This window comes from Nanorana parkeri, unplaced genomic scaffold (assembly GCF_000935625.1).
Source record: "Nanorana parkeri isolate BGI_ZX_2015 unplaced genomic scaffold, ASM93562v1 scaffold1116, whole genome shotgun sequence".
In the NCBI taxonomy this organism is placed as follows: domain Eukaryota; kingdom Metazoa; phylum Chordata; class Amphibia; order Anura; family Dicroglossidae; genus Nanorana; species Nanorana parkeri.
Genome location: NW_017307384.1, coordinates 10293 through 24566, shown reverse-complemented (window position 1 = coordinate 24566; position 14274 = coordinate 10293). Strand labels below are relative to the sequence as shown.

The 14274-nt window shown below is 41.0% G+C and overlaps 1 protein-coding gene across 1 annotated transcript in view; it reads right to left on the bottom strand.

The window, feature by feature from the left end:
* GANC (glucosidase alpha, neutral C) overlaps positions 1-14274 on the bottom strand; it is a 47482-nt gene that overhangs the window by 26014 nt on the left and 7194 nt on the right. The window contains exons 2-4 of the mRNA XM_018567925.1: positions 3347-3404; positions 3175-3271; positions 1320-1527 (exon numbers count right to left, since the gene is read on the bottom strand). Of these exons, the coding sequence (XP_018423427.1) occupies positions 1320-1527; positions 3175-3271; positions 3347-3404 (363 nt within the window). The remainder of the gene's footprint in view (positions 1-1319; positions 1528-3174; positions 3272-3346; positions 3405-14274) is intronic.

Below are 14274 nucleotides of genomic sequence, written 5' to 3'. Positions count from 1 at the left end.
CGTGGGGGGGGGGACAAACAGGTGGCATGCCTAAAGAATGAAAAGCAAGTCTCTGACCTGAATTGTTAGAACTCTATAAAATAAAATTTGTTGGAAGTCATATAGAATACATAACACCCATCAGGAAATATAATTTAAAGAGAGAAATTGCACACCGATACACTGAAGCCAATAAACAATACAAAAGATGATTTCATGTAATAAAGGTCATAGTCTTACTGTTACTTGTAGTTCTACAAGTATATACAGACCTCTTACCCCTGGTTCTGCAGGCATGCAGAGCTGGTGCTTGTAGTCCTCCAGGCATGTGCTCTGAACCTGACTCACACTTGCACCTGTCTGCAAGCTTTATGCGTCGGCCGGCCTCTCCTGCTGTTTCTTATGCAGCTTCTCGGCCAATCAGTGCAGTCCGCTTGTGGCCAATCAGTGCAGTCCGCATGTGGCCAATCCTGTGGATCCTCCCTTTTCCTGTCTCTATTTAAACCCAGGGCAGCGAACGGCACGCTGCCCAAGCAATGCTTTCCTAAGCTAGTTGCTCTGTCCCCCATTTGTGATTTACCCTGAATTCCTGGAAGTTTTCCCGTGTACCTTTGGCTTGTCCTTGGAAATCCCTGTCTACTGGCTGCCCTGTGCTTCCCTTTTGTCCTTGGAAATCCCTGTCTACAGGCTGCCCTGTGCTTCCCTTTTGTCCTTGGAAATCCCTGTCTACTGGCTGCCCTGTGCTTCCCTGTTGTCATTGGAAATCCCTGTCTACTGGCTGCCCTGTGCTTCCCTTTTGTCATTGGAAATCCCTGTCTACTGGCTGCCCTGTGCTTTCCTTTTGTCCTTGGAAATCCCTGTCTACAGGCTGCCCTGTGGTCATTGGAAATCCCTGTCTACTGGCTGCCCTGTGCTTCCCTTTTGTCCTTGGAAATCCCTGTCTACAGTCTACGCTGTACTTCGCTTGGTCCCTGGAAGTCTTCAGCCTGTCCCTAACCTTTAATTTGTACCCTGTACCTGTTAGGTGAGTTGGGTGGACCTAGGGATTGTGACCTGGGGTCAGCACGCAGCCAAGCCCATCTCCACCATCAGGAGCTCTGGCGAATACCGGCTGGCTCTTAGATTCCACATCCTGGGGGACCCCATGCCACCTACTCAGCATTGCAGCACCCTGCCTCGTATTTAAACTTCCAGCTTTAGCTGACTTCCACTGCCTCATTCAGTTCCTCTGCTTGTACTCCACCTCTGGGAGTCGTCAGCCTACACTGCTTGGACCTTTTTCTCTGAGGGTCCCTGCCAGTGTAGTGGAAAGGGTCCATATACCGGACTCCAGTTCATACCCGTGAGTCCCAATCCATGACACTTACCTGTAAGGCAGCTTTGGAATGGATTTCTACTAATGTCTCTGAGGCATTAAGCCAGAAGATGCCACAGGTGTATGATGGTTTGTGTGCCAGCAGTAAAGGTACAGATCCATATGTGCCCATTTTATCATAGACACTGTATCCAAACACATCCAAATTGTAGAGCCGGTATGCCTCATTTTCTCTACAGTGAGAAAGAAAGCAGAAGTCATTTTGAACTGTGCAATGCAAGTAAAAATAGATTTATATGCACCAACCTAAGTTTGTCAGAGCAAAACTGTCATCCCTTTTTTGTCTAGGATCCCTGCATGCACTAAGGCCTTGTTCACACCTGGGCGTTTTACAGCGCGTTCCTACGCGCTGTAAAACGCTCAACTTGTGAAAACCAATAATTGCCTATGGGCATGGGTCCCACCTGGGCGTTTTACAGCGTGTAGAAACGCGCTGAAAAACGCCCTACGCCCAAAGTACAGGAGCTTCTTTGGGGCGTATTTGCCGTGCGTATCCATTAGGATACAGCCGAAAAGCCCTCGGAAACGCGCATTTGACGCGCGTTTCTTTTACTGGCGGCAAACGCGCATATTCTGTACTCCCAGGTGTGAACCCAGCCTAACGTGGTCGGGGGTTTTTTGCACTCTTTGAGCCTTTGCAAAAAGCAGCGGGATCCTCACCCCACTATTTCATACAGTCCTTGGCAAACTACCAAAATTCAGTTACAATGGCTGATCTAAGGAAGTGCTTTATCGGTGTATTTGTGCTGCGATGCTGGATTTCACCAACAGGTATCTCCAAAGAAGAAATGGAAATATATGTTGTAATCACAGTAAAGTCTATGTAAAATGTAAGCCCCCTTTAATGTCAGATAGCAGACAATGCAATCAGCAATATGCTTTACTACCTGCCACTGTTCTATACGGCGATGTTCCTGTATTCACATCAAATAAAAACTCAAAAGTTATTCTTGGCTTTGCCAAGTGAGTTGCTATTTAACAACATGCAGAGCAACAACTTTAAAAGGAACAATCTGATGATCAAAAATAAATTGTGACACTCCAATATATGTTCTGTACTTGAAGGCAGCATTCTGATGTCTTTACTGAATACCCCTTGATTCATTTTTTCAATTACTATTGTAGTAGAGAGAGAACATGGCCCTCACACCAACCAAGGGATACATTTTGTCTAGACTGCCTAACACTCCCTGCCATCAACTTTTTCCATCTTAAAGTATCTAAGCCCTAGAACAGAAATGTTATATAATGCAGCTTACCAGTCCTTAGATGTGATGGCTGCATTAGTTTACATTTTTCAGAATTTTCTCCTGATGATCCCACCAGTAACAAACTTTCTGTCCTAGGGTGACAATTCTCACTCATTCCACTGCAACTATGGAGGAGCATCACTGTCACCCTATGACAGGAAGTATGTTAGGACTACAGAACTATTTTCCCCTTTCAAAAGATAAAGGGAGATGTTCTGAAGTTCACAGTGGTAACCTGAGCAGGGCTAATAACACTTCTTGGGATTTCAGTTCAGACAGTCACTAGATTTCTGGAAGATTCAACAATTTTTCTGTACTTGCAGTGTTTATATAGAGATGAACCATGGGAAAATATGCATGTATTGGAGAGATACACAGAATATAGTTTTATTTTGGCCATGCAAATACTTAAATATTACTAAGAATTGCAATAAATAACAACTGCAGTGTGTGGATTATGATTTTGTAAATTGATTTGTGTCAGAGAGCTACATGTCTCTATGGGTTTGCTGCCAGAGGTTATTTAGGTCTGCTGAATCTCTTAAACATCCTGATTGTTTTCCTGCTTACCCTGTATCTTTGAGGCTGTGGACATCAGCATGTTCTGGCAGTCCGTAAACATTTTCAAACCCGTACAAGGTAAAATCCAGCCCCACAGAAGAGGGACCTGAGCAGATATCAAATAAGATAAACTGTACCACAAACCACATTAATGAAAAAAAAATGAGTGCCTCTGACTTACCATTGGCTTTAATGTCTTCAAAATCTCCAAACTTTTCTTTCCAGAGTCCAAACGCATCCTGCTAAAAACAAAAGCATAATATTTTAGGCCAGAGCAAAGGAGGCTTTTTAACTAAACCCAATTAAATCCCTCCTATAACAATACTACAATAGAGTTACTAACTTGGAGCTATTATGTGTAAGTCAGATGTGCTCCAGGCCAGTAGCAAAATAAGTGTTGGGGGGGATTCGGATGATGGCTCTGGAGCTTGCAACTTATAAAACAAAGTGGCCATGACAGCTCCCATATTTGTGTCCTGGCAGGTGCTTAGTGACTGACTGCTTGGCAACCCAGTGCTGTTTCATGGGGACAGAGACAAAATCCTTAGCCCTATGTAAGCTCCAGGTCACAATGTATAGTTTATGCAGAGCTTCTTTGCTTCTGTAGAATGGTAAGTATACGCAGCTGTGAGTGAAGCTTTACAGGCAAAGCATAGGTTCACATTATGTATTAAGCTTCTCCTCTGCATTACTCCCACAATACAATTCACAGGTCAAACTATTTTTTGCCACACTTTAGTAAGTAGGCTTCCCTCTAATTTGTACTGTTTCCCTCCAAGTACCTTCCCATCCAAAATCTTGGTCTTATAGTAACGAAAGACCACCTAAATCTTGTTACATTCCCTCTTTCTAAAAACTCTCTACAATTTATTTTTGTATGATTGTTTGTTTCCAAATTAACCATTTTGGTTCTGTAATAAATCTAAACAGGGATTTCTCTATCTCTGTGATAATTATGCAAATCTCTCTGTCCCTATGGCAATGATCCCTTAATGAAAATGGCAATGGTTCCATGACCAATCACTTCATTACCATGACAAAAGGTCTGTTAGCCCCATGTCTATATTGCCATGGATAATTGTCTAACTGGCATGATCAACCCTTAATCACCCTTGTAATTGGGGCTAATCCTTCAGTAATCATGTTGATAGGGCTAATTTTCTTCACTGCTGATCCCTCTACTATCCCAGCAATGTAGGTGATACTTCAGTAACAATAGTAACATGGCTGATCCCTCTGTTGCCATTCACAATGTGGTTTAACTCTACCATGGCAATGTGTCCAATCACACCATTGTATTGCCATGGCAATGAGATTGATCTCTTTGTTTCCATGGCAGTACCACAGTGAGCAATCTATTCATCAGCATGTCTACATGGCTAATCCCTCTGTCGCCCTTCCTATGGGGCTAGTCCATCACAATGACAACTGAGCAGATCTCACAACTGCAACAGAAGTGAGGTTGATTACTCTGCCATCACATCAACTACTAGTTACCATACCAAAACTGATCCTTTTGTCACTATGACAACAGGGCCAGTCCCTCGGCTGTCATCCCACTGTGACCATGGCAACATGACTGTCACTTCCAACAAATGGCAGTATGGATTGATCCTTTCATCCAAATGCCAACATGGCCATTCACGTCATATAGGGCTCATTCATTTGCCACCTCAGTTGCTATAACAGGTCAACTAGGTTAATTAGTCTGTTACAATGACTAATCTGTTGCCAAGACAACTGTACCATGCACAAACCTTCCATCACCATGGCAACAGAGTGAATCCATTTTTAGCACTTGCAATAGGGCCAATCCTTCTTTGCTATGGCAACAGGGCAGATCTCTCCAATACTATGGCGATAGGGCCGATCCCTCAGGAACAATGGTGCTGTGGCCAATACAACTGTCATCATGGCAATTGTGCTGTCACCAAACCTTCAATGATATGGCAATGTGACTGATTCTTCTGTAAATATGGACACAGGACCAATCACTTTACTACAATAGCAATGGTGCCAATCACTCCATATCCACAGTGCTGACCTTTCCATCACCAGTGTTAAGTGGTTGATCCCGCCAATTCAGTGGCGATTAAGTTAATCCCACCATTAGAACAAAAAACAAAGAGATTCCCCAGAAGGAAAGAATACCCAGGAAGACAAAAAGATTGTCAGGGAAAAACATACGGGCAGGGACAAAGGTATAGAAAGAGAGGTAGGAAATCACAGAAAGGATGGGGTAACCACCAGACTGAGAGGAAGACGGAATTGAGTCCAGACCCTCCACAGGGGGAGTGGGAGGAGAGGGAAGGAAATTAAGTTATTAATTTAACAGACTTCCCTCTAGGTATAGATCATATTAACCTCCTTAAAAAAGGCTTATCTTTTTCCCCTGTGGAGGGGATGGATGAGTTCACAATCTTCAAGGACTTGAACTTATATCTGCGAAAGGTGTACCTGAGATACTTATATACTAACAAAGAGGAATTATTGGCAGAACAAGTAGATGCCACAACAACGGATGTGGATAAACAAGCCCTTGACGATCTGAATGCATTGTTGGAAGAAAATTTAGAGGAGGAAAATGAACAACAGGAACCCCCTATTGAGATAAGAAGGACCCATTTATGTAATAAATCACAAACTATGCCAACCCTCACCAATAACCGACACCTGAGCCTCTTTAAGGACCTAGTACAAAAGGGACCTCAAATTAACTAATTGGTCAAGGAAAGGAGAGAACAACCTTTCCAAATCAGGGCCCTACAGGAGAAAACGGACTTAATTATCAAAATGAGTGATAAAGGTTGGAATGTTGTTCTATTACCAGAGGATATGTATGTTAGAGAGGTTAAGCGTTTACTCTCAGATAGACAAACTTATGAGAAATTAAAAAGCTCTCCTTTTCAGGAGTTAATACTACAATTTAATTTTAAATTGGATTTGGCCAAAGAGGTGGGTCTTCGTTCCACCAAGGAGTTTAAATTCTTAAAAACCAAAGAGTACAACATTCCCACCTTTTACATCATACCAAAGATACACAAAAATAAATCAAATCCCCCAGGCAGACCTATAGTGTCAGCGGTAGGTGGCCCATTAGAGAACCTGGGAAAATATCTAGACACCTTACTTAAAGATTTGGTTTTCGAATTGCCCTCCTATGTTAAGGACAGGGGGGTTGTGCTTCGTAAGCTAAATAGGATGAAGATTGGGAAGGGATGCTTCTTGGTGGGGATAGATGTAGAGTCTTTGTATACCTCTATTCCCCACCAATGTGGATTGAGGGCCGTACATTACTTCCTCACACAACATTGCCCACTAGCAGCACCCCAGAATGAATTTCTGGGGGAGCTCTTGGAGTTCGCCCTTAAAAAACAACTATTTTCAATTTAATGGCCAATACTATAGACAAATTAAGGGGACCTCAATGGTAGCCCCTTGGGCACCAGCCTATGCCTGTCTTCACTTAGGTCTATGGGAAACGGAGGATGTATATGTCAATCATTTGTACCTAAGCCATACGAGACTCTGGCTTAGGTACATAGATGATGTCATTATGATATGGGAGGGCTCACAGGAAAGCTTGGAAATCTTCATCCAGGAGTTAAATATAAATAATAAAATTATACGTTTAACATATATGATGAGTCAATATGAGATTCCCTTTTTGGACTTACGATTAAGAATTAAAAATGAGGAATTGATTACCAGTCCTTTCAGAAAGGCAACGGCGGCAAACACCATCCTACATGCTACAAGCCATCACCCAAAATCACTAATACAATGCATACCCACAGGCCAATTCCTACGGGTTAAACGTAATTGCTCATTGACATCTGATCTTAAAAAAAGAGTCCAACGAAATGTACAAAAGATTTAGAGACAGAGGTTATTCCCATAGAACCTTGAGGAATAGTAGAGCAAAAGTAAATAAAAAATCAAGAACACAGATCCTCGGAGAGGATGGAAAAATAAAAGAAAAAAAGAACTTTGAGGGCCCTGTTCGGATGATAACCCAGTATGGTTCACAATGGAAGGAATTGAGAAAAATACTGAGAAAACATTGGCACATACTACACTTAAATCCAGTTTTGGGAGAAATAGTAGGTCTATGCCCACAGTTGGTGGCCCGCAAAGCTCGCAATTTGCGAGACCATCTAGTCTCCTTCGAGTACCAATCCAGCACAAGGGAGACATGCCTGGGTGAAGGGAGAACTAAAACTGTGGGCATGTACCCATGTGGGAGGTGCCAAATTTGTCCATATGTGGAAAGAAGTAAGGTATTCCACACTAGTGACGGTGGGAGAAGTTACAATATAAAACAATTTATCAACTGCACAACTAGCAAGGTAATTTATCAATTAGGATGCCCTTGTGGCAAATATTATGTCGGCAAGACTAAACGTCAACTACGGGTGAGAATGGGTGAACACCTGAGGGATATCAAAAACTATAGTAAGAAAATGGAACAAATTGATAGTCCCATCGCTCAACATTTTTTTTGCATTACAATGGAAACCCAGAAGGTCTCAAAATAAAAGGGATTTATGTACTGAACCTATCAGCAAGAAGAGGGGATTTTCGATAAAATCCTCAAACAAAAAGAAAAAATGTGGATGTATAAACTGGACACTTTATCCCCAAAAGGTCTAAATATGGAATTTAATTTACAGGTCTGTCAAAAACCTAATATGTCACACTGAACCAATTTATACCCCACATTGATACATGACTATGTAATCCCAAAATATTGAAACATAGAGTCGAATCCCTGATGACAGTGATAACAAGCCACACTCTGCCATGTATTTGTAACATAAAGCTTGTTCTCTGATATTAGTAGCAATTAATTACAATCTGAATTATATCTATGATACAGGGTTTATTCCCTGATGACAGTAGCAACAAACTATTGTCTGAATTGTATTGGTTTCTGTTTTTTAAAATGTTATAAAGGAATGTATGGAGAATGAGAAAAAAATTTGTATTTCATTTACCAGATCTATAATTCCGATATATTGCTCGGAAGGGGTTAATAAAAAGAGGGGTTTAAAATACCCTTTAAAAAGGTAACACCCTCACCCTATGATCATGTCCTGACGAAGCCCCAGGAGGAGGGGCCAAACGCGTCGACGTTTTGTACCTGTCTGGGCCATCTTGGACTACCAGGGAGCACATTGAGATGACACCGTTATGAATCTGGAGCGATAATACAACAATTTGACAACCTACTTGATGTCGGATATTCAGCACAGATGGGGAAAACCGGTTAGTACCCAATAAGGGATGAATTAATTCATTACCACATGCTTCTATATGTAAAGACAACAAAGTGTTGTGTACATAGAAAGTGAATCTATTGTCACTTCAAATAGTGGACTTGAATTCCAAAAGTGTGCTGACTTTCTTTCAATCATTCCCGGTCTCCCCGAAAATGTAAGTGAACACATTGGAGATTCTTAAGCATGAGTTATATACTCTAAACCATGTTTGATTGAACACCCTGACGATTATATCACCCCGACCTCATGTAGATCGAAACTGGTCAATCCTTTTAGAGTTGTAAGTTGATGTCTCAATCAAAATAATCAGGATCAACGGACTTTCTGTGTTCAGGATTCACTCATGTTTTCCTCACTGGATGATCGACATACCGACATTTAAGAGAAAAAACGCATTCAGGTGTTCATACCAGGGACTTTCTAAGATCTTGTCATATACAACCTACAGATCAATCTAAGATACCCGCTGCATAATATCTATAACTGATCGGTTTAAGATCAAAAAATAGCCCATGCAAACACAGGTGGATCTACACTAAACAACTCACGGGGCAGCAGCGAGTCCAATAGTTATGAAAGTTAACCCCTGGGTATATTGAAAATATCCAGAGCAATAGTTTTTAGATGACCCATTCAGGAGTGTGTGAATGGTAATGCATGATTGGACAACGTTGTCAAATTTTTTAAAAATCTGGTGTTGGGATTTGGTGCAATAATGATGTTCATGCATAAACTATATATGATTTAATAAATGAATTTATACTTTTCTACAAAAAGGTCTGAAGTAACTTTTTGGTCTGCATATTAGACTGTATTATGCGGCCTGCCCTGTTTTTGTTTTTCCATAATCCCACCATTACCATGGTAATGGGACTGATTCCCCTATCACGGCAATGGTACAGACTCCTTATCAATATGACAATGGTGCATGGTTGTGACTGTGCCCTTTGCAGCCATGACAACAGCATCATTACTGTCTGACATAACCTAAAAGGCAAAAGATCAAATGGTAGACACACACAAAAAATAGTTTTTCCTAAAATGTATTATATGAAATATCACAAAATCTACCTTTGATTTATCCTGCTGCATGCCTGTGTCTGTTCCTGCTCGTTCTCTAGAATAAACAAACATAGAGACAATAAAGGTCATGAGTTTAATGCAACAAAATGAGTTCTTGTACAGAAAGTCCCTGTATGCAGAAAAGACAATGAATTGTATTTATTTTATAAATGGGTGTTATAGAAAAAAAAAAGTAAAAGTTGAAGTGCTGCTCATAATTAGGGATGAGCTCAAGTTCCAACTGAACCCAGTCCAAACCTGAGCTCCTCCGAATTTGAAAGGAAGTTGCTTCTGCCCAATCAGTTGCTTGTAAGCAAAGGGTCAGGATGCTGTGATGTCATTGGCTTTGGCCAAATGATGTGGCCATTTGGCCGAATAAGGTCAATGATGTCACCACAAGCATCATGCTACTTTGTTTATGGCCGGGTGGATCAATTTTCCTTTCCAGTCGGGACCAGCTTAGGTTAGGTCTACAGGGAAAGGGAGTACACCTGGCATTGTCAAAATATCAGGGAAAGCAAAAGAAATCTACCAAAAAAATGGTTTATCACTATTTTTTTACAAATGTGATTCTTCCAGCAGTGTTCTCCTGTGTTGAATATACCCTTATTGTTTAACTTCACTCCACGCAATGAACACCCGTATCTCAAAAGTTGGACCTTATGCAATCAATGAGGTCATATACAGTGCTTGCCCAAAAAATGGGGTAAATCAACTGTCTAAACTAATGCTGCTAACTGTATTGCAGGATTTAGCCTCACCTACAAACCCTCTATACAAAGTCCTGTTATACATACAAAGTTCTATTATACAAAATTACCTTATCAACATCGCATATACAGCTAATAACATTGCAATATACATGCATCATGTGTATATATATATTCAGTATAATCAGTGCCAGATTATTATAACCACCTGACGTTTGTAGGCAAATTAGCTATAATTTCGTGCTGAAGTTGCTAGAGGGCCAGACCATTATAAATAGGGAAGCAGGTTGTTTACCACGACAGTAGAAGTGATTTTTTTCTGAAGATATGGGTACACAACGCGATTTAACAGCTTTTGAACGTGGGATGATTGTTGGCGCTCGGAGCCATGGAGCGAGTATCAGCAAAACAGCAGAATTCGTTAAATGTTCAAGAGCAGCTGTTGTTAAAGTGTTTAAAGACTGGACTGTCAGCCGAAAATCTGGGTCTGAACGTGCGAATTGTGGCCGTCAGCGACTAGTCAATGTTAGGGCAGAACGGAGAGTGGCAAGACTGGTACAAGACAACAGAAAGGCAACAGTGCAGTGTCAGATTCCTCGCATCACCTTTCAACATCTCTCGGCCCAACGAAGTCATCTCGTGGAGTCATCTCGTGGCCCAACAAAGTACTGATGGGGTGGTCATAATAATCTGGCCACTCAGTGTATATATACACTGAAATCTTCCCTTCCACTGATTTTGTACCTTTTTTCTGGTGGTAGTCGCAGATGTTCAAAATACAAAAAGCCTTGAGAGTTTATTCCAATAAGTGCCTTGTCTTCCTGAGTCACCATAATAGAAAAAGGCTGGGAAGTGATATGGACTTTGCTTGTTCCACTTGGGTGCTCGAGAACCACAGTCCCTGTCTCCTGCAGCAAGATATTGAACCTGAAAGAAAAATTACATTCGGTGACTACAAATTTCTTGTTTTGCTAGGTATTAACATCACATCAATTAATTAGCCCTAGAGAACATGTTGTACCAGTTTATCAACCTACAGATCAGTAATACAGTTCAAGGTACTTCAGATAAACCACCTACCTGAAAAGAAAACATAATGGGGCTGATTTACTAAATTTACTTTGCAAAGTGAATTTGAAGGTAGGTAAAAATTCATTTTGTAAAGAATACCCCAAAAATGTGCAAGGAAAAACAAAACAAAATAGGAATTCGCTCACACATGATTGGATGATGGATGTCAGCACAGCTTCACCTCATTCACTAAGCCAAGTTCATTTTCACTTAGCTTACTGAATGAAATAAAGGTGTGCTGACTTCAATCACCCAATCATGTGCAAGCAAAAATCAGTTTTTTTATTTTCCATACATGTGATCGTGCATTCTTTGTAAAGTGAATCTTCTCTTAGCTTCACTTCGTTCCCTAAGCTAAGTGAATATTCACTTTCAAAGTAATCTACCCCTTCAGTTAATTTATCCCCAACAAATGTGCTCCGAGAAAGCTCATAAATTGCACAAAACTACCAAGAAATGCTCATGATTTTGAGCACTGCATTTGATAATTGGAGTGTTCTGATATACTAGGAAGCAATAATGAGCTTGCTATCCTGCAAATAGGGACCAGTCTTTTCTTCTATGAAGAGGAGAAAAGGATACATAGGGGTTGATTTACCAAAGGCAAATAGGCTTTGCAAGGGAGCTTGCACTCTGCAAGGGAATTTTCCCCTTAGCTTGGTGGATGTGGTGAAATTTCACTTTGGAAAGACTACCCAGTTGTGTGCAAAGAAAATAAAAAACAGTATTTTGCTTGCACATGATTGGGTGATGGAAGTCAGCAGGAGAACTAAACTAAAGGGGAAACTTCAACTTTCAAGTTCCCTTGCAAAGTGAACAGCCTATTCGTTGTGTGCTTATGTATAGGTCCATGTATCATCTCATTCTTAAGAGTACCTGTACCCCTGTATATTACGGTCTCTCAGGAAATCGTCCAAAAGCTTCTTGAATGATTCCACACTCTTAGCTGAAATCACTGTCTGTGGCAGCGAGTTCCAGACCCTAACCGATCTTACTGTGAAGAACCCCCTTCGCCCATTGTGCTGGAATTTTTTTTCCACCAATTCTAGGTGGTGGCCTCTAGTCTTTATTATGGAGTTAATCGTAAAGAGTTTGTGGCTAATGTTGCTATCACCATTGAACATCTTGTACATGAAAATCATATCCCCCTTAATCTCCTCACTTCCAATGTGAACATGTTTAAATTTAGTAGCCTTGTCTCATAGCTCTGGTCCTCCATTCCCCCAATTAGTTTGGTTGCCCTCCTCTGGACTCCCTCCAGCTCAAGGACATCCTTTCTATGGACTGATGACCAAAACTGGAACGCATACTCCAGATGAGGCCGAACCAGTGCTGTGTAAAGTGGAACAATTATAGACTTGTCTCCGCACTATGTCCCCTTCTTAATACAGGACTCTACTAGCTTTGCTTACAGCAGCCTGGCACTGCAAGCTACTATTTAGTCTGTGGTCTACAATGACCCCCAAATCTATTTCTGACTTCCCCAGTGGCATACCCATAATTGTATAGCCCATTTGCTTATTTTTAATCCCAAAGTGCATTACTTTGCATTTATCGACATTAAACCTCATCTGCCATATATTTGCCCACTCCCCTATTTTATACAGGTCCTCCTGTAATGTTGTAGTGTCTAGGTCCGTTTCTATTACCGTCCCGATTTTGCTATCAGTAAAAGCGAAAACACAAAAGCAAAGCGCACTGGGCTAGTATTACAGCAGGGCCTGGCATGGAAGGCTAATACTGACCTTTCAGTAGCTGGCTCCTTCACCAAAACATCAGGCACTTCATATCTAGGCTTTAGAGGTGAAATCTCTTTAATTTTAAGTCTAATGATATTGTCCTTCACTGCAATGATTTGCAGTTGCAAGGGAACCTAAGAGAGAGGAGATGAATGAAATCAGAATTTTGGGTCAGACAGATAAATCAGTGATACATTTTAGGAAATTACCAAACTGACTGAATATATTTCTTTATATAATATCTACAGAATCTTTATATAGTCAAAACCATACACTGCTCTTTTTTGTTGGCTCAACCCTCGTGCTGAACGGAAATCCCCGCTGTTCCTTTTTATCAGCTCAGTAGCTGTTGCAGATTGAGATGGAGATTTTCCGACAGGCTCCTTCGATCAGCTGGTCAAAAGTTGCCGGCCGAAAGGGCGCAGACAGCGGCACCCACTGTGCAAATTTCTGCCCGTTTAAGGGAAAGTTTAAGGAATAGGTCATAAAGAAAAATCGGAGATTAACCCCTTCATGACTGAGTTTCTGTTCGTTAATGACTGAAGCACTTTTTACATAATTGCTGTGCGATTCTTCCACAGCAGTAATATACTTTCTTACTAAGTGCACCCACACATATTATATATTGTTTTTTAGAGGACAGATAGGGCTATATATTTATATCACATATGTGTGCCTAATGGCTCACTTAGGATGAATAAAATATAAAAACAATGAGGAAAACACATTTTCCCTAGTTTTGATTATTATAATAAAAAAAATACATTCAAATAAATTTGTGTATTTGTCCTTTATTTGAAAACACATCACATCCCTAGGATTTCAGAACATTTTCTGTACTTCTTAGCCTAAAACTGAAAGCTAACATTTTATTTTTAGTTTTTTTCTCTAAAAGCTCATACTGGTCATCTGGCATACAATTTCACTATCACTAAGTGTCACACTGTGTACGTGTAACAGCGACATACTTTGAACATCGCCATCATGAGGGGGTTAAATAAAAAATCAACACCTTAGCGTGAGCAACAAATCTGCAGCTCAGAACAAAGTCGGAGGCCAAACAAACCCCTGGGATCGGAGGAGGGCTGCAGAGGGAAGCAAACAAAGACAGATCCAGACCACCACATACATAAGAAAGACTGCGCCTGATCCAGAAATCCGCCACTGCAATGCCAGATGACATCAGAGAGGCAGCTTTCTGGACCAAACACAGACTTTCTGGATCTGTCTTTGTCCCCCCCCCCC